Source organism: Cervus canadensis, chromosome 17 (assembly GCF_019320065.1).
Source record: "Cervus canadensis isolate Bull #8, Minnesota chromosome 17, ASM1932006v1, whole genome shotgun sequence".
Taxonomy (NCBI): Eukaryota; Metazoa; Chordata; class Mammalia; order Artiodactyla; family Cervidae; genus Cervus; species Cervus canadensis.
This window is the reverse complement of record NC_057402.1, coordinates 2,602,479-2,629,206: the sequence shown is the minus strand read 5'-3', so window position 1 is coordinate 2,629,206 and position 26,728 is coordinate 2,602,479. Positions and strand designations below refer to the sequence as shown.

At 60.0% G+C, this 26,728-nt stretch overlaps 1 protein-coding gene across 2 annotated transcripts in view; it reads left to right on the top strand.

Annotated features, from left to right (window-relative positions):
- The first annotated feature begins 2,131 nt into the window (after positions 1 to 2,131).
- The window catches only part of CCDC85C (coiled-coil domain containing 85C), a 78,062-nt gene continuing 53,465 nt past the window's right edge, over positions 2,132 to 26,728 (top strand). For both annotated transcript variants that reach the window (XM_043434418.1, XM_043434416.1), the window contains exon 1: positions 2,132 to 3,074. In XM_043434418.1, coding sequence (XP_043290353.1) covers positions 2,276 to 3,074 — 799 coding nt within the window. In that variant the 5' untranslated portion in view covers positions 2,132 to 2,275. The remainder of the gene's footprint in view (positions 3,075 to 26,728) is intronic.

The following is a 26,728-nucleotide window of genomic DNA, read 5'->3' as shown; positions in this document are numbered from 1 at the left end:
CCAGAAAAAGAAAAGAAAGTGTTAGTCCATCAGTCCTGTCTGACCCTGTGCGGCCCCATGGAATCTAGCCCACACAGGCTCCGCTGTCTGTGGGATTTCCCAGGCAAGAATGTTGGAGTGGGTTTGCCATTTCCTTCTCCAGGGGATCTTTCTGACCCAGGGATCAAACCCAGGTCTCCTACACTATAGGCAGCTTCTTTACTGTCTGAGCCATCAGCGTGAAGCTCTTAAAAGGCAAATCGGGTCATGTTGTGTCCTGCTAATTCCCCCCACGGCTTTCCCAGCTGCATTAGAATCACGGATGATCTGGTCTCTCTGACCTCATCTCTCACACCTCTTCCTTGAATAGGCCACAAACAGGGCAACCCTAGGGCCTCTGCACTAGCTGTTCTCTTTACCTGGAGTGCCCTCCCCCTTATCTTTGTCCTTCTCCGTCACTCAGACAGCAGCTTAGACCGCACCTCCTCAAAGGTCCTCCCTGACCACGGGATCTAAAGTAACTGATAATCACTTTCCGCGACAGCAGCTGGTCTTAATCCCCTGCACAGCACTTATTACAGCCTCACAGTTCTCCAGTTTGTTGATTTTCTTCTCGCCCCTCCTCCCCGCAGAGTGCAAAGTCCCCCCAGCGGGCAGTGGCCGCCGGTCCCCTAGAGAATCCCCTAGTGGTCCAGAGCAAGCCTGGCTTAGAGGAGGCGCTGTACACGGTTGTCCAATGAATGGCTGGGTCGCTGTAAGCCGGGACAACCGCTGCCGAGCGGGCGCGCGCGCCGGGCCGTGGCGCTCTCGGTCGAGGGCGCGGGTCCCGGGGGCAGAGACGCCCCCCTCCGCCCGCCCGGCAGCAGACTCGCCGTAAATGCACTTCAGGGACGCGAGGATAACGAGATGGATTCGCACAAGCCAGTGGGGGGAGACCCGGGTGCCAGGCGAGGCTGTCGGTGGGGAGGGTTTGATCTTTATTGCCGCGGAATCGACGCCCCCGCCCCGAGTTAAGACCCCAGTGAAAGACCTTCCCCTCCCCTCCCCAGTGGTCTCCACGTCGCGAGTCACAGATTCCCTCCCGCATTCCGGGACGAGCGGTCGGGTTGGCGGGGGAACGGTGCGTGTTCCTCAAGCCCTCGCCCTCTCGGGGCAGGGAGGGTACGGGACCCCGATCCGGGACGGCGGGTGAGGCCCCCTGGCCCTCCTGGGGCGCAGATGCCGGAGCCGCAGCCCCTGGCTTGAGTGGAAAACGCTGCAACCTCGGCGCGCTCCGGGCTGGGGACCACGGTGGAGACCGGGGTGGAGGAGGAGCCGGGGGCCGGGAGCGGACAAAGAGCCGCTCTCCGCCGGGGAGAGCGACCCCCCGGGCCTGAGTCCTATTGTCCGCCGTATCTCAGACTAAGCTGGCCTCTGGTGCCCTCGGCCGGGAGAAGGGGAGCCGTCCTTCCGACCGTGGGGATTTGTTTATTCGGGGCGGGGGACGGCGGGCGGGGCGCGCGGGCCCAGGAAGGGGCTGGGCGCCCTTTTCCACGCGTCTCCTTTAAGGGAAGCCCTGCCCTACCTCTCCCACCGTCACCCCCCCGCCCCGCAGCCGTACCTGCATTTTAAAAGCGCCCTGTAGCCCTGGGATTGGCGGAGGCCGCGTCCTCCGGCCGCAGAAACTTGAACCGCGGAAGGGGGGGGGGCGGCGGGCAGCCCGAAGGGTGGACTGTACCATCTCCCGCGGCGTCCCCCGAGTGCGCCCCGCCCCTCCCACACACCCCCGGGAAGACCCAATCGGACGGGCGCGGGGGTGGGACCACGGCTCGAGCGCGCCTCTGGCTGGGCGCCGGGAGGGCGGGCGCACGGCGCGGGGGAGACGTGGGGACCCGCCGCGCCTCTGCCCGCCCGCCCGCTCGCTCCCCCCAGGAGGCGGGGCCCGGACCGCGTGCGCCCAGCCCCTTCCCCGCCCGGAGTAGGCGGGGCGGCTGGGGCTCCGGAGCTGGGCCGGGGGCGGGCCTCCGCCTGCTTAGCCCGAGCCGGGAGAGAGCCCGGCACCACGGCCGCCGACGCAGCAGCGTTCCCAGCTCGCCGAGTCTCGAGACGCACCGATTCCCCCGGGCGCCCCGGGCGGCGGGCAGGCGCTGCGTGAGGGCGCGCGAGGCAGCGCGGGGCGGGCCGCACGCGCCCCCCGGCCGCCACCACCACCCCCACCCCACCCCGCCGCCCGCGCGCGGACCGGCCCAGCGCAGCCCCGGAACGGGGAGCGCCGGCCGGGCGAGGGCGCGGGCGATGCCGCGGTGACGGCCCCGCCATGGCGAAGCCCCCGGCGGCAGCGGCGGCGGCGGCGTCGGAGGAGCTGAGCCAGGTGCCGGACGAGGAGCTGCTGCGCTGGAGCAAGGAGGAGCTGGCGCGGAGGCTGCGGCGCGCGGAGGGCGAGAAGGTGGGCCTCATGCTGGAGCACGGCGGCCTGATGCGCGACGTGAACCGGAGGCTGCAGCAGCACTTGCTGGAGATCCGCGGCCTCAAGGACGTGAACCAGCGGCTGCAGGACGACAACCAGGAGCTGCGCGAGCTGTGCTGCTTCCTCGACGACGACCGGCAGAAGGGGCGCAAGCTGGCGCGCGAGTGGCAGCGCTTCGGGCGCCACGCGGCCGGCGCCGTGTGGCACGAGGTGGCCCGCTCGCAGCAGAAGCTCCGCGAGCTTGAGGCGCGCCAGGAGGCCCTGCTGCGCGAGAACCTGGAGCTCAAAGAACTGGTGCTGCTGCTGGACGAGGAGCGCGCGGCGCTGGCGGGGGGCGCGGGCGGCGCGGGCGGCGGCGGTGGCGCCGGCGGCGCCGGCTCCCGCAGCTCCATCGACAGCCAGGCCAGCTTGAGCGGGCCGCTGCCCGGCGGCGCGGCGGGCGCGGGTACCCGGGACGTGGGCGACGGCAGCAGCACGTCGAGCGCGGGCAGCGGCGGCAGCCCAGACCATCACCACCACGTCCCGCCGCCGCTGCTGCCTCCCGGGCCGCCCAAGGCCCCGGACGGCAAGGCGGTCGCCACGCGCCGGTCCCTGGACGACCTTTCGGCGCCGCCGCCGCACCACCGAAGCATCCCCAACGGCTTGCACGGTAAGGAGGGCGCCCGCCGGGTAGGGCGCGTCTCGGGCCCAGAGCCCCTTCCGCCGCGGGCGGCCGCCACTCCGGACCCCTCCTCCGGCTGGCGTCGGAGAGATCGCCAGCCAGCCCGCGGTGGGGCTTTTTTTTTTTTTAGGTGCCGAATTTTCCGGTTAAGCGATGGGGGCGTGTCCCTGCCGCGCTGAATCCGCAGCCGGTCCGGGACCCCCAGGCTCCTCAAAAGTTTCTCCCCTGCGGAGTTTATCGGTCTCAGAATCTGGGACCATAGGGCTGGCTGGAGGTGCCGCAGCTCTGCCTGGAAACCCTGGCCCGGGACCGGGAAGTTTTTAATGGGAGGGGGCGCGGGGAGGAGGGAAGTGATAGGCCCTTTGAGCGAAAGCGAAATTTTCCCTCTTCTTGGAACAACAGGCAGCCCCCAAGCAATGATCACCTGTGTGCCTGGGCAGAGCTGGCATTCCACCTGGGCTTCTCCGTGCTGTCTGCCCCAGGGAAGGGGTCACAGGCAGCTGGGCCCGAGTACTGGGGTGGAAGAATCTTCCTGGTTTGCTATTACTCCTGCCTTTCTCAGCGCCCCCCGCCCCGGGGGAGCTTTCTCAACTGAGGCTCTTAATATTTCCCAGAGGAATATAGGCTTGGACTGGATCCTGGCATTATATCTCCTCGAGCCTCAGTTTCCTTATCTGTAGAATGGAGCCGGTAATCCCTACCTCCCGGATTTGAGGCAGAGATAAAAGCCTCTGAAGGGGTCTGTAAATTACTGCTCACCTTACAGGAAGTGCGGAGGTTGGCAGCAGCTGCTCGGCTGTGGGTGGGAGGACCTTTGGCCTCGGGAAAGCCCAGCTACTGTATTCCAGCCCACTTGACTGCTGGGCCCCCGGGCAGAGGGCTCTGTCGCAGCTGGTCGCCCTCCCCGTCCCCAGCTCTCTGATCGGTGGCTGTCCCCCTGCCTCACTCCTCTCCCTCCTCCCTGTCTTTCCACATTTTTGGTGGCTTGGCTCCTGCCTCTGGTGGCTGTTCCTGCTCCCTGAACTATTTGCCTGAAGGTGGAGATTAAACAGCCCTTTCTGGTTTTCTTTAAAGGCTTACCTAGTTCAGAGAAAATGTATCTAGGCCTTAAATGACTGTTCTTCCCCTGAGTGACAGCCTGGGAGCCGGGTGGGGACGGGACATGCTCTCTTTGCTTTGGTGGCCAAGTGGCCTCTGCAGGTGCCTCGGGGTGGTGGCTGGGGTGGGAACTGGACCCGGGGGAGGTGGGGCACTAGCCCAGTGCAGGTTTTATTTACCTTCCTAGCCTGTGAGTTGGGGCAGGGCTAGGTGTAGAGGGATATTTCATTACTGATTAGCAATCTAAGGCTACAACTTGGGTTTCTCTCCAGTGACTCTCTATCCACCCCACCTCCCACCAGCAAGCTCCTTAAGGCCAGTGGGAGTAGTTCAGAGTTAGGTGGTTTGCACCATTTGGGGAATGAGGAGTCCCAGTCTCAGCCTCTCTGGTCTTGTTTTCTGGGGCGGGGGTGGAGGGGTGGGGCTTGGGAGGGACAGATTTCTGGGCCTCGGTTTCCCCAAGTGCCGTAGGAAGTGGAGGACTGCGGCAGTCTCTGGCTAGGAAGCAAAATGTTTCTGGTTTTCAGCTGCGTCATCAGTGACACTTGGCGAGGGTGTTTCTCTGCAGGGCACTAAAGTGTCAGGGCACATTGGCAGAGAAGTTCTGGCATTATTTTGGACAAGGAGACGCAGACCCTGTCTTCGTTCGCGGCTGCTGTGAGCAGAGCAGGTGTGGAGGACTGGATCCCACCTGAGGTTTCCCAGCCCACTGAGGGGCAGGGAGGATTGGAGCTGTAGTTTTCCCTGTAGAGTCCACGCTCCCCCAAGACCCGTGCACACAGGACTGCCACAGATTCTGTGGGGGCACAGCTTTCTGTCGGGGTGAAATAAGCACTCAGCGTCATGATCACAAGTTTCAGTCATCAGTGGGATTGTTGTCAATTTCGTTTTGTCTCAAAGTTGAGCATGGCCTTGAGATGGTCTCCCAACAGTATGAGTGGGATGTCTGGAGACAAGGGAAGGCCCTTCTCTTCAAAGCCACTCTTCTGGCCTTGGACCTGTAGTTTTGGGTGGAGAGCAAGCTGGAGATGAGGCAGATAACAGGCCCCAGTCTGGGTGGTGGTGAAAGTGGAATCAGATACCAGAGTGGTGCTTCAGATTCTTTGCCCTCTCAGCTTACCCTCACAGGAACCCTGCGAGGCAGTATTATCCCCATTTTACAGTCAAGCAACTAGAGGCTCAGAGAGGTTCTGAGCAATTCCTGAGAAGGCAACTGAGATTGCAATGTCAGTTGTCAGTTGCCTGGGTGGTGCTGCGGGGGTCATGTACTGCTCAGGCCACGGGGTTGGCTCACGTCTCTGGCCTGTGGTCATTTTGGCCGATAATATTCATCAACAGACACTGCTGACTCCCCGTTCTTGATTCCGGCCCACGTTTGCCCTGCTTCTCCTGCCCCAGCAAATGTCACTTCCTTATCGGTGACCCCTGAGCAGATGGTTGATAACCCCCGTGCCTGGAGGGCTCAGACAATCTCCTGTTCGAATCTCTTCCCTCTTCCCTCCGGCCAGGGACTTCACTTTCACGAGCCTCTCTTTGCTCCTCTTCTGTAGAGTGGGTGCTCCTCTATCCCTGCAGACAGTGGGCCTCAACAGTTGTCAGGGCCTTGTCATGTGTGTTTCTCCCAAGGATCCTCATGAGAAAGAGAGGGACCTGTTGGGGGTTTGCCAAATAGACATCGGCCGTTCTCTTTGAAACTCTGTTTGCTGTTTAGACAGATAGCTCGCCCGAGTGTTTGCGGCTGAGCTGGTGTCTGGTTGCACCTCCTGGGGCGCAGTGGCCCTGTAGTCCTGTCTGGAAGCTGCAGGGTACCTGCAGTCCTGCTGGGTGCCCTTGGGGCTGTAAGAGGCTGTGGTGGGTGGCGGCCCATCTGTATTCCAGGTCCTCCCTGGCTGGGCCTGGGCCTGACTGGCCTGTGAATGGGAATTCAAATAGGCCTTTTTTTTTGTCTTTTTTTTTTCTTTTTCTTTGATAGAAGTCCGGGCTGAGCTGATTAAAGTCTGGACTGGGATGCTCTTTGCTCTAATTTAGTCGGGGGGCAGACTGGGACAGGCGAACCCCACACATCAGACAGTCAGGTCTGCACTTTGAACTCGTGCAATTTTCAAACAAAAGTTATTTTTAACAGTTCTTCCTTACCCCTCCCCATCCTGCGTGTCCCACCTTTTTCCTCCCTCCCGCCGCCCACCGTGTGCCCATTCACCTCCGGCCCAGTCCTCCCATCACGTCACATGGCCCACTCCCCTTTTTGCTAACCCCAAGAACGAGGGCCTCCAGCAGCCCTTTGTACAGGCCCCGTTTATACCTTTAAAAGTTTGCATGAAAAGTTTGAGCGTCTCAAAATAAGATGGGTTTGTTCTCCGGCTTGTGTTTTTTTGTTGGTTTAAAGGGAGGATAGAGTGAGGGTGGTCTGGGTCTTTAAAAAAAGACAGAGCCTCTGGCCTTGAATAGGTCTTTTCTGTGGGGATTCCAGCTCAGCAGCCCCGGGGCAGGACGCTAATGGGCAGCTTTTCCTAAACCTGGCCAGGCCTGGGGGCAGAGGTCAGTGAAGACAAGGAGGCGGGGTTGAATAAGCCTTTTCCCCTCCCTCCCCATCTTGACCCCACCACCTGTCACTGGCCTTGGGTACCGGGCCCCCAGGGCCAGGAGCTCACTGGCTGGTAACCCAGGGCATGTGCCCTGAGCCTCACAGTTTATACCTACCACAGAGCGTCCCAGTCCCAGCTCCATTGTGTTCAGAGCTCCCAAGTGGTCCCATATGGCAGATGGAGAAACTGAGGTCTGGAGAGGTGTGGTGACTAGCTCCCAGTCCTGTGGGCTGGCTGGGGCAGAGAGGAGTGGCTGGATCAGTCCAGGGGATCTCTCTCAGCCTTGGGTGTCAGAGCCTGGGCCTACCACCCCTCTGGGCCAGGACAGTCTGAGCGCCCCCCCAATAGGAGGCCCCCTTCCAGCCGTGGAAGGCCACTCGGAGCTTAATCCTGGGCAGGGCTCCAGTGACCTGTAGATGGACCCAGGCAGGGCGGGGCCTGTGTAGCTAAGGTGTGGCTCCCCTTCTCAGGCCAGACCCAGAGCCTCAGTCTTGCTGTCCTCTTTCCTTGCCTGAAGTTCACGGCTCCAGAGATCTGTGGATGGGAAAGTGCCAGCTTCCACGCACCGGGTCCCTCCTCACTTCTGTTTTCATTCCCTCGCTTCCCTGCCAGACAGCTTCCCTCTGCTGTCGCGGCCCCACCAGACCCCTCACCCAGGGCCTGGCCTCTGAGTTCCTAGGACACAGACTTGGTTTTTATGTTGATCCTGGAGCTTCAGGATTAGCAGGGAAATGCTCCGCTGCTCGTGGTCTGTGGTTTGCACTCGTGGGGGGGTTTCCTACGCTCTGCTTGTCCTCCCCGTTGGCAGAAAGCATCGGAGGCCTGGACCCTGCTCGAGTTCTGGGACCTCTGTTTTATCATCTGCAAAGTGGGAAGCTGTGACCTGCCTCTGGGTTGAGGAAGGAGGGAGCGGAGGGGTGTGTGTAAAGTGGGCAGCGTGTAAGAGAAGGCAGCTTACTGCACGTTGAAGCCTCGATTTCCTCATCTGTGTCCTGAGAACCGAGCCTCAAAGGATGGGCTTAGGGACTCCTGCAGATTTGCCTCCTCGTGGTGGGGCTGCGGGACCCCCATCACGTGCTTATGAAGGGGCCCTTGTGCCCGCCGCCCATCACAGTCACAGGAGTGCTTGTCCAGTTGAATGGAAAGGGGTGGCGTTCCAGCAGCAGCCGTAGGCCTGCAGGTGGCTCTGGACCAGGGGTGCCAAGAGCCCAGAGCCTGCAAGGTGCTCTCATGACCTGCGGGGAGGCAGGGGGCCTGGAAGCCTCTTCTCGGGAACAGCAAGAGCGAGCATGTTGAGCCAGGAGATGAAAGACTTTGGGGTTGGTGAGAGGCCGCTAGGCAGGGAGGGCTGTCAGCCCAGGGGGATTAGTGCTGTGTGCAGACCCCCGAAGTTCCAGCAATTCGGACTTCAGCTCCCGCAAACAAGAGTGGTCCAGGCGGACCTGGTTGCCTCTGGAGGTGGGGAGCTCCCCATCAGGGGAGGCATGCAAGCCCAGGGCATTCCTGAACCCACTGCGATGAAGCACTCAGACAGCTGGGCAGCTGGTTGTGCGAGTCCAGAACAGGAGTAGAGAATAGTCTGGAGGCGGGTGGGTGGGGCTGGTTGTTGAGAGAATTCGCCCTTCAAGCAGGAAGGAAAACAGGAGCAGACGTTTCTTGAGCGGTTACTCAGTCTGAGAGTGCCACGCGCGGTGATTCATGTAGCTGGGCTTGGGGAGTGGCAGCTTGGGAGCGTCCATCTGGAGTCCGTCGTGGTGTGGGCTGGGTTGGGGGCCTCCAGGGTGGTTGTCACGGGGACCGTGGTCACAGGAGAGAACCTTCTCTGCAGGTCCTCAGACCAGGTGTGTCTGCCCCAAAGCCCCGCCTGCCTCCTTGTGACTCCTGACGTCTGGGGTCAGGGGCTCCACCCTGAGCTATTGGGGTGCTCAGGCACGCCTTCTCTCTCTGCAGCCTCACTGTGCCTGCCCACAGAATACTTACGCCCATGGTGGCTCTGCCCACGCCTACAACCTGGGTGCCGGGGGGTCCCTGCAGGGAGTGCCCTGGGATTTCAGAGCTGGGAAGGAGGCAACGCTAATTTCCCTGGAGCAGGGTGGCGAGGGAACCCGAGTGGCTTCCCCGAAGCCTGGCGATAGAGGAACAAGTTGGTCTGCGAAAGAGACCTGATGCTCTTTTGATTGTGTACAGGCAGGAATGGTCCCCCACACCCTCAGCTTCCAGGCACCGAGAGCTGGTCACTGTCACCTGTTCCCCTCTTGCTGTCTTCTGCTGCCTCAGGCAGTCAGGGGCAGGAGGGTGGAGGGCAGGTCTGGAGCTGGGTCAGTCCCCTGGTGATGGGATGCCTGCCTCTTCTTGACCAACTCACTGTTGGTCTCCACTGTCCAGGGAGCAGGGCAGAAAGATCAGGAGTTGTATTGATTCGTCGGTAAATGTTCTTGGGATCACCCTGTGTGTGATGTTTAAGCAGAGGTGTGGAGCGTCGTCTAACCAGAGCAGAGCCTGCGGGCCCTGGGGAGTAGGTGAGGGTCTGTTTCCCTTTCCTCCGTCCTGCTTCCCCATTGGCCGGAGGCCCTGGTCATTTGTTATTTCCTGAATTCGAACGTGGGCTTTACTCTCCTCCGTTGCAATGCGGGGTTGCATCTTAGAATCAGCGTGTGTGTTTACTGCAGGTCTTCCCCTCCCTCCCTCTGGAAAATCGGGCATCTGTGACTGATGGTATCTTAGAGAGGAGGAAATGCCATGCCTGGGAAAGCCGGAAACCTGGGAGCAAACTGCCTGGAGCCCTGAAGGCTCTCGGAAGAGACTGGGAAGGAAAGGGGGCCCGCCCCAGGCTTGGCCACACAGGTTCGAGGAGACGCACCGGGGCGGGGTCGGGGTGGGGTCCCTGTTTCTGCTGAGGAAGGGGGGCTCGGGGCAGAGAGGCAAGTCACATCAGGTCACGTGGGGGTGGGGATGGGGCCGTCCACGTGAAGCTGCACGTGAAGGTGCCCCGCCACCGCCGTGTGACTTCATCATGCCCCCCTTCGCTGCTCTCAGAGGCGCCCTGGTTTGGCTCTCAGCCTCTTCGGGGGTGCCCGGAGCTCAGCCGAGGGGGTTGGCTGGAGCTGGGAGCTGAGACGGAGCAGGTCCGTGCAAGCAGAGGAGAGCAGGGGAGAGGCCAGGCGTGGAGGGAGGAACCGCTGGCACATCTGGCTCGGCGGGGTGGGGCTGACTGCGTGATGCTGGGGCAGGTGGCTCTGCGGCGCTGCCCTCACCGCGCGCCCCGCTGCAGTCCCTGGGCTGGGCTCTTCCAGCTGTGAGCGGTTCCAGCTGTGACCTTCTCGGAGAGTTTTTCTGCAGTCAGCTGTCCCAGGCGCTCTCAAGAGACTGCCACTTCCCATAGCCCGTCTGCTCCCTTCCCCTTGCACTCCGCTGAACACACACACACAGGGGCCCCCCGCCAGCTGATACAGCCCCCACATCTGGGGCAGCTTCAGGGGCACGGCTGTGCCCTACCCGCCCCCCGGGTCAGGGCTCTGTGTGTGGACCGGACAACGCAGAACCAACGGCCGCAGCCCACTCGTGAGCTGACCTCACGCGAGCCCCGTCTTCTCTCTGGGCCCTCGTTTTGCCCTCCTGTAAAATGGGAGGCTTGGGTGGGCTGTGCCCAGGGTTCCAGAGACCCTCGCATCCTCTGGCCCCTTGACTCGGCGTTCCTAGAGCTGGCAGAGCCACAGGGAACGGGCCACTGCCCTGCCCGTCCTCCTCTGGTTGTCACCTTTGTGGTTGGGTCTCTCGCAGGGGCAGGTCTGGGTGGTGGCGGGGCTGTGGCTGCTGTGATGACAGGCGGGCACCACTCTGTCCAGCACTGAGGCCAAGCCAGTGGCTGGCCAGCCTGTCCTCGTGAGGGGCCGTGGTGAGGGCCCCGGTGGAATTACCTGCCCCTGCCATCTGATCGCCTTCTGCAGGGCTGGGCGCTGCTAGAAGAGGGCGCTGGGCTCTGGTCCCCAGGTGTGGGTTACGCGGAACAAGTCTGTCTGTTCTGGACTTACGCCATTTGCTGTCCTGTCTGTCCCCGAGTCCATAACCTTCCCCAGGGCAGGGTCCAGTCTTCCTGGCATGTGGTGGGCACTCAGTAAATGGTGGGATGAGAAATGAGCAACCCAGAGGTGTTGGATGAGTTCTCCCTCTGGTTTTAAACCCAACAGAGTTCCATCCGCTTTGGCCACCTGCCTTTCTTTTTTTTTTTTTTGTGCCATTTGGCGCCAAATGGCCTTCAACTACTTTAAAAAACAGATCACCTCCCCAACCCCCAGGGTGGTGACTTGTGCTTCCCACTGCCCGCCCCCTCCCCCGCCCCCCACCAGCTTCCCTGTTTCCTTTTAACAACTCCTTAGAAGTACCTCTTTGCTTTTTTCAGTGGTTCTCAACCTCAGCTGCATATTAGACATCACCTCTGGGAACTTGAAGAAATGTCAGTGCCTGGACCAGTCCTCGGAGATGGGCCTGTCTGGTCCGGGCGGGTGGGTGTTGGAGATGCTCCCTGGAGACTCCTCCCTGGTGGCAAGCTCTGGGGGACGAGCTGTGGGGTCCACTGGTCGCCTGAGCTGGAGGTGGCCTGTTTGCAGGTCAGCTGGCGGCAAGGACACCTCCCCACACTGGGGCATCACAGAGCCAGGCCCTCGGGCCTGGAGGCTGGTGTCGGCTCACGTTAGCCGTGAGCGTGAGACAGGCCCGTTCGGATGGTCGCTTGTCCGCATTTGCCGCCTGGATGCCCAGGGAGCTGGCTTTGGCCTGCCCGGCGGACAGTGGAAAGCTGGGTCTGAAGCTGGCCTTGCGTCTGCTGAGCACCCACCCCAGCCCTGGTCATGGCTTGGCCCAGTGGTCCCCTCCCCACCCCCCTGCCCCCTGCCACCCAACTTGGGAGCCAGAGCAGACTGCCAGGCTTCAGGCTGGGAGGCACTGACGGCCTTTGTCACCCCCGTGGAGCGGGGCGGTGGGTGGTGGAGGGGGAGGCTGGGCCACCCCAGAGGGGCTGGGGGCCTCCTTAGGGCTGTGGTCAAGGGGACAGAGGTGGGCAGGGCTGGCAGCACCCAGACGGCAGGAGAGCCGACCCATTTCCAGAAATAGCCCGTGAACTGTCAGGGGAAGCATCTCTTTGTCTTCCCCGATCTGTCTTTCTGTCGGCTCTGGGCTGTAAGGCAAGAAGCAGGCGCGCTCTTGTCTTGGAATCAGAGGCTCCGGGAGCCGCCCGCCCCCCCCACCGCCCCCTACAAGGGCCCGATTGTGCGGCGCCCCTGCAAGGGCCCGCCCCGCATCGAGCGCACCGGCTCCTGTCCTAATGAGCCCGCTCTGGGAGTGGCCCTTTGTGGCGGGTTCCGGCCACGCTGCCTGTGCCAGGGGCTCCCAGAAGGCTCGATTCACATCTCCCGGAGCTCCGGGGGTGGACAATGGGAGCCTCCCGCCCTGCCCTTTCGCCTTTTTCTCTGTATTTTCTGTACTTTGGGGGAATGCACACACACCCCACTTTTACATAGGACAGAAAATCAAACTGCATGTTTCTCTTCCTCTCTGCACCTTCCAGCCTGGGGGGTGGGGCGGCGGGTTCCCAGCCCCGCCGTGGGACCTGCCTCCACCATTGTCCCCCTCCTCTTGTTTCTGGGTCTCTCCTGGCTCCTTTCCCCTGCAAACAGGCTCATGTTTCCTGGTCCAAAACAATAAACAAGGTCTTCCCCCTTCTGTTCCCTGCCCCGGCTTCCTCCTTCCACTGCTGACTTCTCCCCGGAGCATCCGAGGCCCAGCCCACCTTCCCACCCGCCGCCGCTTCTTGGCCCCTGGCAGCCCTGGGCCCCAGGAAAGGCAGCTCCGGCTTGGCCCATTGGCTTCTCCTCATCCTGACCTCCCGGTGGTGTGTGATGCCCACCCTGGGCTCATCTGCTAGAACAAGGCTGTGTGCCGCCTGCCCTCAGACCTCCGTGGCTGCAGTGCTTGGGTGCCTGGCTGCCTCCCGCCTTTGCCTGGCTGCCTCCCTCCTGGAATGAGCCCCTGGTCTTTCTCTGCTTCTCTCTCCTGACCTGGATGTCTAGCTGTCCAGTGTCCCAGTCAGCTTCTCGCTGATGTCGGGGCCCCTGTGTCTCACCGACACCCCTGTGTCTTCCGCCTGATGGGTGGTGACCCTACTCCAGGGTTTCCTGGCTCTGGCCCTGAGCTGCCCACTAGCCACTGGAGGCTGTTTTAATCTGAGTTAATTCGGATTAAGTAACAAGAGCGGTTTGGTTTCTGAGCTGCACTTAGGCCCCTTGCAGGCGCTTCGCAGCTTGTTGTCAACACAGGAAAGGAACCTCTCCGTCGTTCCAGAGAGTTCTGTGGGCAGCGCCGATCTGGACAACGCCTGGCCGGGCCTTGCACTTGCTCTTGTGCATGGAAGGAAGCTCTGTGTCTCGGCTGGTGTCAGGGACTCTGCCCCTCCCTGCCGGGCTCCACGCACCTCCCCAAGGTCTGCCTGCCTTGAAGGTGCACAGCCGGCCCTGAGGGCTTCTGTTGGCAGGAACCCCCTCTCCCTCCTGCCCCCACGGGGATCCCGCTCTTCCCTCGAGGCTTAGGTCTGCCCTTCGAGGTGGCCGCTCACCAGCTGAGCGAGCAGCAGTCCGCGTCCTCTCATCCCCCGGTGTCCGCAGGAGCCTCTCGCCGGTTGCCCTGCAGCCGTGGATGCCGCTCCTGCTGGTGGCCTTGTGTGTGGGTCCACAGATCTGTGTAGGAAACCCAAACCAAGGGGGCCACAGGCAGGGCCCCCGGAGGCTGCGGAGGTCACCCCCTCAGAGCCCAGCCCCCTGCGCCCAGCCTCAAAATGAGACCAAGAAGCCTGCAGGATCAGAAAACAGAGAAAACGGCCTTAGAAACGGTGGGGTGAGGCGGGCGTAGGGGTGCAGAGGAGGGGACCCAGGCCTCCGATCGGTCTCCTCCCCGCCGTCCTTGCCGGCAGCATCCTGGCCAGTCACCAGCCCCCAGCAGGGTCCCCCTGCCGCCCTCCGTGGCTGTGACGGGCAGCGGGCGGGCGCACCATCTCAGGGTTAAATGAGTTGCCGGAGTCCAGCCACGGCGGGTCGTTAGGCCGGCTGGTCTCCCTGGCAGATGAAGCCATTACACACCACACCTGGGTCCCGCCCCGGGCTCGGCCTCGCTGACTGCTGTCCCTCCTTGAGCCCACTGTTGGGTTTTGGCGGGGGAGGGCAGGGGGACTGATGAGATCACAGCCTGATGGCGCCTCCCGTGTGCCCCCTCCCGCTCTCTGCTTGAGGGCCTGCTGGGGCACTGGCTTGGCCTCGGGAAGATGAGCTAATATTCTGGCCTTCCCGACTTTGGGGGCCAGAAGGGTCCAAGGAGAGCCCCTTCTAAGTCATCTTCCTCTGGAAATGCGGCTGATGGTGGTGGAGCCCTTGGTGGGTGGGGGACCCTTGGTGTCAGCTCCCTGGGGGTCTGCTGACCCCCTTCTGCCACCGCCCTCCTCTCCCTGGTCTGCGGCCGTGGGTTTCCTGGGAGCCCTGCCCCACCCCAGCCTGTAGCCCCCCAGTCGTGGGACCCCCTCGTGCTGACCGAGTGTGGTCAGGAGGTCCAGTGGGTGTTCCCTGCCCTCCCTCCAAGGTCCCGGCTCTGGAGGGTGGTCCTCACCCTCGAGGGTGATCCCTGCCCTTGGAGGGTGGGCCCCAGTGCGGTTTAATTTCATCTCACACCTCTCCCTGCAGGGTCCTTAATCCCTGTTGTCCCCTCTGAGTTAAGACCTGGTTCCCGTGAGCGCCAGCCTGGCTGTGGGCAACGTGATCCTCTCCCCAGTGTGTGTGGCTGGGTCCTTGTGGGTAACGCAGGATGAAAAGACCCCTTGTTTTTGCTGCAATTCAAACTCGTGGGCAGGGGAGTGGCGGGCGGAGTTGGGGGTGCTGGAGGTGTGGGGAGGCCAGTCTGCCCTCCAGCTCTCCGGAAAGGCGGTGCAGGTGGGGTCCCTGGAGCTTCCTGGCCAGGGACTTCAATTTGGGGGTCGTGATAGGAGGGAGACAGCCGGGCCCCCTCAGCCTCCTCTGGTCCCTCAGCAGGCCCTCTTGCTTCAAGGTCAGCTGTGCCCTGCCCTGAGCTGACGTTTGGTGGACACGTGTGCTGTGGTCTCCTTAACCCGGGCAAGACAGGCTTTGCCGAAACTTGGGTCCCCAACATGACTGCTCTCGGGCTATTTCTAAGAGGTGGGGCGTGGTCTCTGGCCCAGGAAAGACCCAGAACCACATTGGGAGGGACAGTGCAATCCCTCCCTGAAAAAATTTTAAAACAATTTTTTAAAAAACTGTATGCATATATATAAATAATTTTGTTTAGTTTCTTTTTTAAAGTTTTTATTGACATAGAGTTGATTTGCAGTGTGGTTTTAGCTTCAGGTATATAGCAAACTGATTCAGTTGTACACATGTATATAAATATATACATTCTTTTTTAATATTCTCTTCCGTTGTAGTTTATTGCAAGATATTGAGTGCAGTTCCCTGTGCTATTTAGCAGGTCTTTGTTGGTAATGTATTTTATATATAGTAGTGTATATATTTTAATTCCAGACTCCTAATTTATCCTCATCACCTTTGCCTTTGGTAACCATACCTTTGTTATCTGACTGTGAGTCTATTTCTGTTTTGTAAACCAGTTCGTGTCTTTTTTTAAGATTGCACATATAAGAAATATAATATGAAAATTTTCTTTGGCTTACTTCACTTGGTATGATCATCTCTAGTTCTTGCCATTGGCATTATTTCATTCTTTTTATGGAGGAGTAATATTCCATTGTATATATCAATATTTCCCTTCTCCATGGTATCTTCCCAACCCAGGGCTCGAACCCAGGTCTCCCGCATTGCAGGCGGATTCTTTACCAGCTGAGCCATAAAGGGAAGCCCAATATATATTATACTACACCTTTACCCATTCCCCTAATTCCCCTATCGATGGACATTTAGGTTGCTTCTCCATGAAGCCTTTGGAAAATAAAAATGAATGAGCTTAACACACACCTAGCCAAGAGGCTCCATGCAGGACGCAGGGAGTGAAATCTAATGGCCTCTCCCTTGGCTGACCGGGCATCCTGGACACCGACCATCTTGGTTTGAGCCTGTGGTCTAGCGGGTTTGGAGGTCAAGTTCTGGTTCACCTCCCACCCCACCGTCTTCAGAAAGTCACACCTCTGCTCCTCTGTCTTTTTTAAAAAATAATTTTATTTGTGGATTTATTTTTGGCTCTGCTGGGTCTTCACTGCTGCACAGGCGTTCTTTGGTTGCAGAGAGCAGGGTCGCTCTCTAGTTGCGCTGCGTGGACTTCTCATTGTGGGGCTTCTCTTGTTTCCGAGCACAGGCTGCGGGCGCGCGGACGTCAGTAGCTGTGGCTCTCGGGCTCTGGAGCACAGACTCAGGAGCTGGGGCGAACGGTCTTAGTTGCTCTGCGGCGTGTGGGGTCCTCCCAGACCAGGGATCGAGTCCGTGGCTCCTGCCTTGGCTGGTGGATTCTTTACCACTGAGCCCCCAGGGACGCCCTTGCTCCTCTCTCGCAGTGAAGGATTCAGGCTTAGGTAGGTGTTTCCATGCACATCTCTGCTTCCTGACTTTCTCTCTGTGTCGCTTCCCCTCTGCCTCGTTTACCCGGGGCCTCAGCTTACCAACTGGGAAATGTGGCAGCTGGACCAGGTCCGTGGGGGCTCAGAGACCCCAGAGGAACCTGGGGAAGGTTCTGGACGCGGGGTCCCTTCTGGGCAGCAACCTTGCCTAGGTGGCTGTTCCCGGCCTGGCCCCTTCTCCCCTGCTGAACTAGTGCCATTGGGGCTTTTTTCTGGGTGATGTTCTTATCTCTGGGGCTTTCAGAATCCAAGGTGACTCAGTTTCTAACCTCAGGCCTTTGCCTTCCAAGTGCCTGCCGTGGTGGGGGCTGACCCGGCCCAGAATCAGCAAGCAGTGGCCGGGAGGGATCGCATACTGCCCTCCCCCACCCCCGACCCCTCCTACGAAGGCTTGGCTTTCCAAGCTGCCCCCCAGCCCCCCCAGAACCAGAGGTGCATGTGCCAGCTCCCCGAGGCTGTGGGCGCCTTAGCCATCACCAGCGGGAGCAGAATGAACATGGGAAAGTCTCCTAATTTCCTTCTTTTGAATGGCAACCTCCCTCCTCCTGTAGACCGGGCCTCTGGTGACTTTTGAATCGGTCTGTGGGCTGCTGTTCTTTGGCTGAAAATATATGCATTAGTGCCTCCTTCGCCTTAATGAAAACGGCAGCCTTAGGGCATCAGGGGAGGCCCGGGGGCGAGAAGGCGGCTCTGAGCCTGGACTGACGGCCCAGCGTCCAGCCTGTGACTTTGGCTCTGAAAGGTGCTAATGCGCTTGTGTGCCGGCTGGGGTTTTCAGCCTCCCGGGAGGCTTTGTGGGTTCAAGGGAGCCCTGTGCCCAGCCGAGAGGCCTCGTTTCCCCGCGTCGTGCCCACCGGCCCCTCCGTGGCCTGCTGACTGGTGCCTCGAAGAAGCAGGAAGGACGTTCCCAAAGCAGGAAGGACGTTCCCAAAGGGGAGAATGGGGTCTCGGAGGCCTCGGGGGGGTGTGTGCGGGGCTGCAGGTAAGGGGTGGCCAAGGGCAGACGAAAGGGATGTGGGACCCCGCTTGCCGCGTTCTGCACGGGGACGGGGAGGGTGGCGTAGCTTCGTCACTGGCGTGGCAGACATTTCTAGGGCTGCCCGTGGTGCAGGCCCCGGGGCGGGAGTGACCACCTGCTTCAATGTCCTATTTCCGCACCTGGGAATGAGTCTGGGAGGAGGGGTCGGCCCAGTGCAGGCTGGGGAGGTGGGGACGGCCAGGGAGAGCCGGGGGCACCTGCTCTGTTGTGACCGCCTCCCAGGCAGGAGGTGCACCCGGCGCCCAGCCCTGGGGCCTGTGTCTGTCCTTGGCTGGTCCTGTTGGGGGGGGGAGCCCTTCAGGCGAGGGAGCGGTGAGCTCCCCATCCCCTCCCCTCCCCTCCTCTCCCCTCCCCAGGGTGGCTCTGCTTTGTCCCTGGTGATGCAGACCCTTGGGTTAGGGGTCTGGAAGGGCCTTGCCACAGAGAGTTGGAAAGAATCCCCCTACACCACTCAATGTTTTTTTTTTTTTCTTTCTAATAACTTAGAAAACTGGCATCCACAACCTCCCTCAGAGGTCTTGGGTGAGACTCAGTTCTGACCACTCTCATCAGGCACCGAGGCTGTTTTCCGTCGCCGTTCCTAGAGGATGATGGGGAGGGGGTAGTCCTGGAAGGGAGAGTGACCCCGGGTGTTGACGGGGAGGGGGTGGGGATGTCGGGGCTGAGTCTGCGCTGGGCTCTGGGCCGCCCCCAGAGCAGGAGGGCTGCCTCGGATAACACACCAACTGCTGTCCTTAGAGTTTATCCTTTTAATGCCCGGGGGGCTTGAGGTGTCCGCGGGCCCAGGAGGAGAGTTTGTGGGGAAGGAGGAGGCCCCGGTGGGAGGCTGCCCTGCTGGGGGAAAAGGGGAGCTGGCCTGGCCCCTCTGCCCCTCTTACCCCCACCCACAGGAGCAAGCAGGACCCCAGGTCAGAAAGGCAGGGACCCACGTGAGCTCTGGAGGTGTGCCTGTGGCCGCAGGGCTTAGCCGTGGCTCGCCAGCCCCGAGGCGGCCTGGTGTGACTTGGGGTCCTGGATCAGCAGCTGCAGGGGTGGGAGAAGGGGCAGGTGGGGGTCCCGGGGGTCGGGGGGTCCCTTGCTGACACATCACCATTCCTCTCCATGTCCAGAGCAGCTCAGACAGGGAGATGCTTGTGCAAAAGAGTGATGAGCTGGTATCTGGAAATGATGCCTCATTACAGAGCGTGCTTCCTAAAAACGCGTGCATTTATCATGAAGGGCCTTCAGGAGAAGGAGTCCCCCAGTTGCTGTGGCCTGGATTGGGGCCTGGATACGGGGAGGGGAGCTGGTCCAGCCCCACGGCACAGAGGAGGGGGAACGCAGACCTCAGGGCCATAGGATTTCACAGGTTCCCCCGTCCATCCCTGAGCCCCAGTTCCTGCCTCTGTCCTGGGGGGAATGTGGGGGTGTTGGTGGTCTTCTCCGCTCTGCGCCGTGCTGTCTCCAGCAGAGTGCCACCCAATGCGGGGAGGCAGTGGTGGATGGGACCCGGGCCCCAGTGCTGCTGACGCCTGTGTCCCTCCCCACAGGCTGCTGGTCCCCGCTCAGGAGATGGATGGAGTTTGATGTCTGAGTTTGTACCTGTGTGTGTGTGGGAGGGGGACAGTTTTCTCTGGGAGCCCTGGAGGATGCTCGGGGGGGGGGGGTCCCCCGTTAAAAAACAGAGACATCACTTTGCCGGCAAAGGTCGAACTGTGGTGCTGGAGAAGACTCTTGAGAGCCCCTTGGACTGCAAGGAGATTCAACCTGTCAATCCTAAAGGAAATCAAGCCTGAATATCCATTGGAAGGACTGATGCTGAAGCTGAAGCTCCAATACTTTGGCCAGCTGATGGAAAGAGCTGACTCATTGGAAAAGACCCTGTTGCTGGGAAAGACTAAAGGCAGGAGGAGAAGGGGATGACAGAGGATGAGATGGTTGGATAGTAGCATCATCCAGTCAGTGGACATGAGTTTGAGTAAACTGTAGCAGATAGTGAAGGACAGGCTTGCTTCGGTCCATGGGGTTGCAGAGTCAGACACGACTGAGTAACAACTGAACAAGAACAATGAGGTCCCAATAACATGTTGGGCCATCATTACTAATGACATGTTGACATAACAATGACATGTTGGGTCATCATTATCACGTGGTCTGAGCACCACCCAGGGCAGGCAGGGGCCACCAGGAAAGAAAATCCTGCCCAGAGTGGGACCGTCCTTGCTGCAGGGAGGAGGGAGGAGGCTCCCGGGTGGCCGGCCTGGCCCTTGTCCCTGTGTCCTGAGCTTGACCGCCTCCCAGCCTCTGACCTGAGGTCCAAGGGAGGAGGGGGCTTTGGCGTCTCACCCTCCCCACTGCAGGACTTGGTCAGGGTCAGCTTGCTGGGTGGGTTTCAGCTGGGGCTGTGATTCAGTTTCCTGGCGGGCACTGGGTACCATCTGACCGGGTCCAGATGGAGGGTCCTGAGGTCTGGCCGTGGGTCCCCCTGGCGTGAACCCAGGCAGGTCACACAAACTCGAGTGCCTCGCCTTTCCGTCTCTGTTTGATGGAGTGACCTTGTCTTGTTCATCTTAGGGCTGTTGAGACTGGATCAAGATGTGTGCGTAGTAACAGCAAGAGCAGCCTGGTAGGAACAGTAGTGGGTGCTCCGTGCTGTGTATCCACATGTTTAACCTTTGGAAGGCACAGGCGCTTCAGTTTTCCTGCGTGGACGGGAAGAGGAAGCGGAGACCCAGAGAGGTTGAGCAGCCCAGATCCAGGAGAGAGAGGGGAAGAACGGGGCCTGGCTCTGGGGCCCACATCCCTCACCGGGACCCTGCACTGCCTCTCTGCACAAGACGTGGTGCACAATCAATGCATTTTCTTCTTCTGAAATAACTGCCTGTTGGGAATTCCCCAGAGGCCCAGTGGTTAGGCCTGGATGCCCTGGTTGGGGAACTAACATCCCACAAGCCATGCGGCATGGCCAAAAATAAATACATAAATGACAGTGCCTATTTATTATAGAAAATTTAGGAAAATAATCACCTTGGGCTCAGCACGCAGAAGGTCTCTGTGAACCAGAGTGATATGGCCTGAAAGTCATGGGTGCGTTTTCCCACTTTCCCTGGGGGCATTGGCCATGGGAATGGGCGAGTTAAGGAGACAATCAGGAACATTCCAGTTTGAGTGTGATGTTTCTCCCCTCCGCGGGCAGTGGGGCAGTTGGTGGACCTGAAACACGTATGTCACTGGAACACTTATCCTGGAATTTCTTGGCTCCAAAGCCCCGCCGGGTTTACGTTTTTGCAGCATGTCCTGCGTTGCAGATTCTTCCCAGGGTGTCACTGCCCCCTCCCCTCAGTACCCCCTACCCCGCTCTGGGATGCACAGCCCCCTGTTGCAAGCCTGAGTTCAGCCTTCCTCATTTATCCTGAGATCCCCTGAAAGGAGTTGGGCGGGGGTGGTATTGAGGCGCTCTGGACATCATTCCCCACAAATGTGTCCAGCTGGGTCTGGGGCTGGGGGACACCTCTCCAGCTGCTGTGTCTCACCTGGTCCTTTCATGCTGCAGACTCCACCACCTCCCCCCGGCCCCCAACCCCTCTGGCTTATCCTGGTGGGGATACAGAGTATTGCTCACACCTGAATCATCCTTTGCTTATGGTGTGCCCGTCAGGGGAGACTTGGAAGGTACTGAGAGATGCAACATTCGAAATTTGAAAATCGCCTATAATCCTGCTCTCTGGAGAGAACAGGTATTAACATTTTGTTCCTTTCCTAAAGGAGGAAATAGATGCTGGCTCGAAGGGGAGGTTTGTGCACACCTTTTGTTAACTTAACAAAGCAGCAAGATATTGAATATAGTTCACTGTGCAGCACAGTAAGTCCATGTTGTTTATTTTGTATATAGTAGAGTGTGTATCTGTTGATTCCAAGTTTATCCCTCCTCCCCAACTTCCTCTTTGGTAACAGTAAGCTTGTTCTGCGTGTGAGTCTGCAAATAATGCCATTGGCGGCAGCGTGGATGGACTTAGAGACGATCATACTAAGTGAAATAAGCCAGACAGAGAAAGACAAATAACATATATCACTTAAATGTGAAATCTAAAAAAAAAAAAGAAAAATCCATTCAAAACAACTTATGTATAAAACAGAAAGAGACTCACACACAGAAAGCAGACTCTGTTTTATTTTGAAATAACTGTAGACTCACAAGAAGTTGCAGTTGTGGCACAGTGGGCTCCCTTGAGCCCTTCCTCACCCCCCACCCCCCACAGTGACGTCTTTGTGCGAATGGGCATTATTGAAACCACAGCAACGATGGATGATGACCCCACATAGTGACCAGACCTCAGACCCTCCCTCTGACCAGTCTGTCTTTCCAGTGTTCTCATTCCTATGTGTGTGGGGAGTTTTATGAGCTCTTGCCATGTGTATAGAGTTGTTAGACACACTTTTTCTGTGTAGAACTGTTTTCAGATTTACAGGATCACTGAGAAGATAGTGGAGCTACCCATGAACCCTGGACCCCATTCTCTTGTTGCTTGCTGGCTCGAATGGAACTGGTACATTTGTTACGGTTCCTGAGCCGATACTGGTACGTGTGTGTTAACTAGAGTCCGCACTTCCAGATCTTACCTTTCTTCTTCTGTTCAGGATGCTATCTAAGACATGATTTTTTTTTTTTTTTTTTAATATTTGTCTATTTGACTGCGCTGGTCTTAGTTGGACACGTGGGATCTTCGTTTCCGCCTGTGGGATCTTTAGCTGAGGCATGCGAACTCTTAGTTGAGGCCTATGGGACCTAGTTCCTTGACCAGGGATCGAACCCTGGGCCGCCTGCATTGGGAGCTCAGAGTCTTAGCCAGTGGACCACCAGGGAAGTCCCGGACATCCTCCAGTTGGTAATCCCACCTTTTTTTTCCTGGGAGCTTGTTGAGAATTTCTCTCAATTTATTGAAGTATTGCTGATTTTCCAGGTTGTATTGAGAGTATCTCAGCAAAGCATATCAGGCAGTTCTCACTCGTCACGTTGGGTGGCCCTCTGCTTGTTCGTCTTGTGGCCAGCCCCACCAGGACCTTCAGAAGGGCCACTGCAGTCCCTCTGGGCTGCTTTGGTCATGTCAGTGTCCAGCCTGCCGCCCCCGCCCCCCCCACAATGGGAGGAGTCCAAGGAGCAGACCAGGCACCCCTTTCTCCTGAGACAGGGCAGCTTTGGGGGCACACGGACCTCTCCCAGAGTGCCCCTGGGTCCCCCAGGCTGGGCGAGGTCATATAAGAGGGCAGAATGTGGCAGTGGGGTGGAGTGGGGTCCAGGAGGATCTGGGTGCTGGCTCTGCCCTCCGGGGCCCCATGACCCTAGGAGGGGGTTCCCGCCGCCTGTGTACGACCTTGCAATCCAACCATTGCTTGGCTTAGAGTAGCCGCTCACATCCGGGGCCACTTCTGAAGGGTCACTGACCCCCAGCCACTCTCCTGGCTGGGAGCAGCGGGTCCCGCCAACAGGATGTTTCTCCCCAAGCCCGCTGAGAAATCCGTCTGGAAGCCCTGCTTTGACCCTGGTGCAGGCAGGCGAGAGAATCGCAGACAATGGGACCGCCAGACAAAAGGCAGTTGTCAGCAGGGTCGCCCGTCGACCGTTGGGCAGGTCACTGGATTTCTGCCCGCTGGGCGGAGGCCCCGAAGGAGGGGGGAGTCAGGCCGGCCCCCGGGTGCCACACCGCGTCCTGTAGAGCTCGGAGTTTTGACTTCGGGGCTGCGTGCTTTGCAAGAAGTCCAGACCCCCAGAGGGTCTACCCGGCTTGGTGTGGCGTGGTCTGGGGCCGCCCTTGGGGCTCCATCCCCCTGCTCTGTGCGGTCTTTGCCTGGACGAGCTCGTGGTTTGTGGTGCCACCGTGGGCATGGGTCTGCAGTCTCCAGGCGTGGGCGCTCCCACCCCGATCCCTCGGTGCTGGGACTTCACCCCCCAGGCCCACCTCTGCGCCAGTGTTCCTGGAGCCAGCCTCTCAGGTGGCCTCCCTGCCTCCAGGGTCTCCACCTCCAGCCCTCACTCTGGCCTTTCAAAATGTTCTGGAAACAACAGCCCCTACCTTGCCCCCAACCCACGGGGACCCTCAGCCTCAGAATCTAGTGTAGCTTCCTGGGGACAAAGTTGGAGGCACTCTGACTCCTTTTCCACACGCCTCTCCCTTCCAGAAGCTTCCACGACCCCAGGCCAGTAGCAGCTCCTGAGTGCCATCCAGGCGTCTGTGCTCCCCCCGCCTTTGCCTTGACCATCTCCTCCACCTCCAGTCCCCTTCCCGTCGCCTCGCCTCCCGCCACTTATTTGGAAGATCCCGCCTGTTTGCAAGCTGTGGCTGAGATGCCGCCCCCTCTTTCCACATTTCTGGCCACCCCCTCCCCCAGCACTCGGGGTGGATCTCTTTGAGTCGGGTTTCATTCTGTCGGGTCTGTGGATGTTTCCTCGTCAGCCTCCTGCCTGAACTCCAAGGATGGCCCCTCATCCTAACGGTCACTGGTCCGGTACCCACTGCCCGAGTGGGGAGCGCCCCGCGGTGGCCCGTGTCTCCCCCGCCCGATGCCGAGGGCTCCTCCTCCTCCGTCAGGGCCGTAGTGGCCAGGCCCCCTGCTTCCTGCCCCCGGGGGCTCCGTCCGCCTCGGTGACCGGGATCGGGGGTCACTGTGTGCCCCACCCCCAGGCTGACACCCGGAGTTGTGGGACCCAGCCAGATGGGGGTGGACAGGGGGTGTCTCAGGCCGCGCGAAGGCAGGCAGCCTGACCCCCTCTGTCCTTGATGCCCTTGTTGGTAAGATGCGGATGGTGAGGGTCAGGAGGGGTGACGGCGGGCAGGAGATGGTGTGTGGTTCCCTCTGCCAGCGGCCGTCACAGCTGGGGTGGCGAGGGCCCTGAGAGACATCAGGCAGCCCCCCCGGGTCATGCAGGCACCCCCTCTGCCCTCGGCAATCCTGACCCTGTTCCTGGCCTTTCGGGCTCTGCCCTGTCCTGTGTTTCTTGCCTGGGCTCTTTGGGCTGGGTTCCGGGCAGGCTCAGAGTAGGGTGGACTGAGTTGCTCAGTGGCCCCCCGGCTGCCAGGGGGCATCTGGAGCACCAGGGGCCCATCACAGGTGCCCTGGGGTTCTGCAGGGTGAGCTGGAGGAGGCTGGGGCGTGGGGCACCCCCTGTTGGCCCCCCCGAGCTCCGAGTCTCCTGACTGTGGAGCCAGCCACCAGCTTCTCGGATTAACCAAGCTGCAGCGATGACGCAGGGCGCCAAGGGAGCGTGGCCTTTCTCAGCGGCCCCTTGACCAGGCTCCTGAGAACAGGACCCGCGTTCTCCCCGAGCTGCCCTGGGCCCAGTGCCTGGTGTTGGGCAGAAGGGAGGAGAAGTCTCCCTAGGGGATTGGGGGCTTCCCAGACGACGCTCGTGGTAAAGAACTTGCCTGCCAGTGCAGGAGACATAAGAGATGTGGGTTTGATCCCTGGGTCGGAAAGATCCCCTGGAGGAGGGCATGGCAACCCACTCCAGTGTTCTTGCCTGGAAAATCCCATGGACAGAGGAGCCAGTGGGCTACAGTTCATGGGGTCACAAGGAATCAGACACGACTGAAGTGACTTAGCACGCACTAGGGAATTGGCTTTGGGAAGACCCGGTGTGGGGAGGATGGAAGGTGTGTGAGTGTGTGTGTATATGGGAGAGAGTGTGTGTCTGTGTGAGTCAGAATGCGCGTGTCCATGTGTGTCTGTGAGTGTGTGTGTATGAATGAGAGTGTGTGAGTCACCGCCCCGCCCACACAGCCTGTCCCCGCTCCCCTCGCTCACGTTCAATGGCCTGAAAGCATCTCTCCCCACAGCTTCTATTTTTGCTTTCGACCTTTAGTTAAATGCTCACGACGCTGGGCTGTTGGTGCGCTGCTGAGTTTATGACATGTAATTGGGAGAGAGGACCGTTTGTTGCTCTGGGCCCCCATGCTCCTCCCCACCCACCCCACCCCCACCCCCAGCCCCTCGCAAGAGTAGAGCTGACTTCTGCAAGCTTTTTTCCTGGGGTGAGGATTTAATGATATGCCAGGCGGTATGACGGCGCCCACGAAAGGTTCTAGGTGACAGTGGATGCTGTCTGTATCAGTATTGATGTTTACAGGCTCATGACACCCTCCCGCCATCCACAGATCCCGGTTGTGTGGAGGGAGGCAGTTGCTGACCCACGCCCCTCTGGTGCTGGTGGGGGTCGGAGGCTCTGGGAACATTGACCCTTCTTTCTGCTGAGTCTAAAGCCTCCGTGCAGGTGAGGACGCTGAGGCCTGGAGCGTGGAGGGAGCTGGCCTGCTCAGCCAGGCGGCCCTGAGCCCTGAGATGCCCCCGGGAAGATGGTGTCAGGGTGCTGTCCTCTGTGTGGAATGCCTCCTGGCACACCCTGGAGCCCAGGGGCCCGTGGAGGAGGAGCAACCCCGGGGCATGCCAGGGTCGGGGGCCCAGGGTGACTTGCCGCCACTTGCTGGGCAGGTTGTCCTGCTCACCCAGCCTCTGTCCCCTCCTCCGTTCAGCGGGCTCAGGGACACTCAGGCAGTTTCACGCGCCGCACTGGGGACCCACGCCCGGCGCAAAGCCGGCCGTCAGTGGGGGAGATGCCTTTGTTCGTCCAGTCTGTGTGTGTGTGAAGTGCCCTGAGCACCGGTGATGGGCAAGATGCAGACTGGAAAGCGGCGAGGAGGCAGGCCGGGAGTGTTGTTCCTGGGGTTGGAAGGAGTCCAGCTTGGTGCAGGTGCGGTCGTATCCCCTGCCGATATCTGTTCTGACTTGAGGCCTCCGGCCGGCTGCAAAGCAAGCAGATGGGGGAGGCGGGTGGGGTCCCTGGGGCGTCCGGTCACTGGTGCCCGCCGTGCGCCCAGGCCACCTCGGTGGGGAGGGACAGCTCATCGGTGGGTGCGGGAAGGGCATCTGACGTGGGCCTCCAGGCTGATGGGGCGGGCAGGGTGGTGTGGAAAGAGTGCTGACTTGCTGTGCTACCTCGGGCGTATATTCCTACCTCTCTGAGCCCTGATTTCCTGCTGAGTGAAGCGTCTGGCCCTCCCGCCCCGCCCTGAGTCTCCCGAGGGTGTTGTGGGGTGAGAGGATGGTAAACTTGAAACAGGCCATGCAAGCTCATCAGGGGCCCTGACGTCACCAGGCCTGGTGGCTTGGGGTGAGTGTGAACTCCGGGGGAGCTCTGTAGCCATCTGCACCTGCAGGCCCCCAGTACTCCAACGTGGATGTGGGACTCGGCTCCTCATTGATTACCTCCTAGGTCTCCTGTTCTCGGAGGTGAGGCTGCCTCCCCAGAGAGGCAGGTCCCACCGGTGAG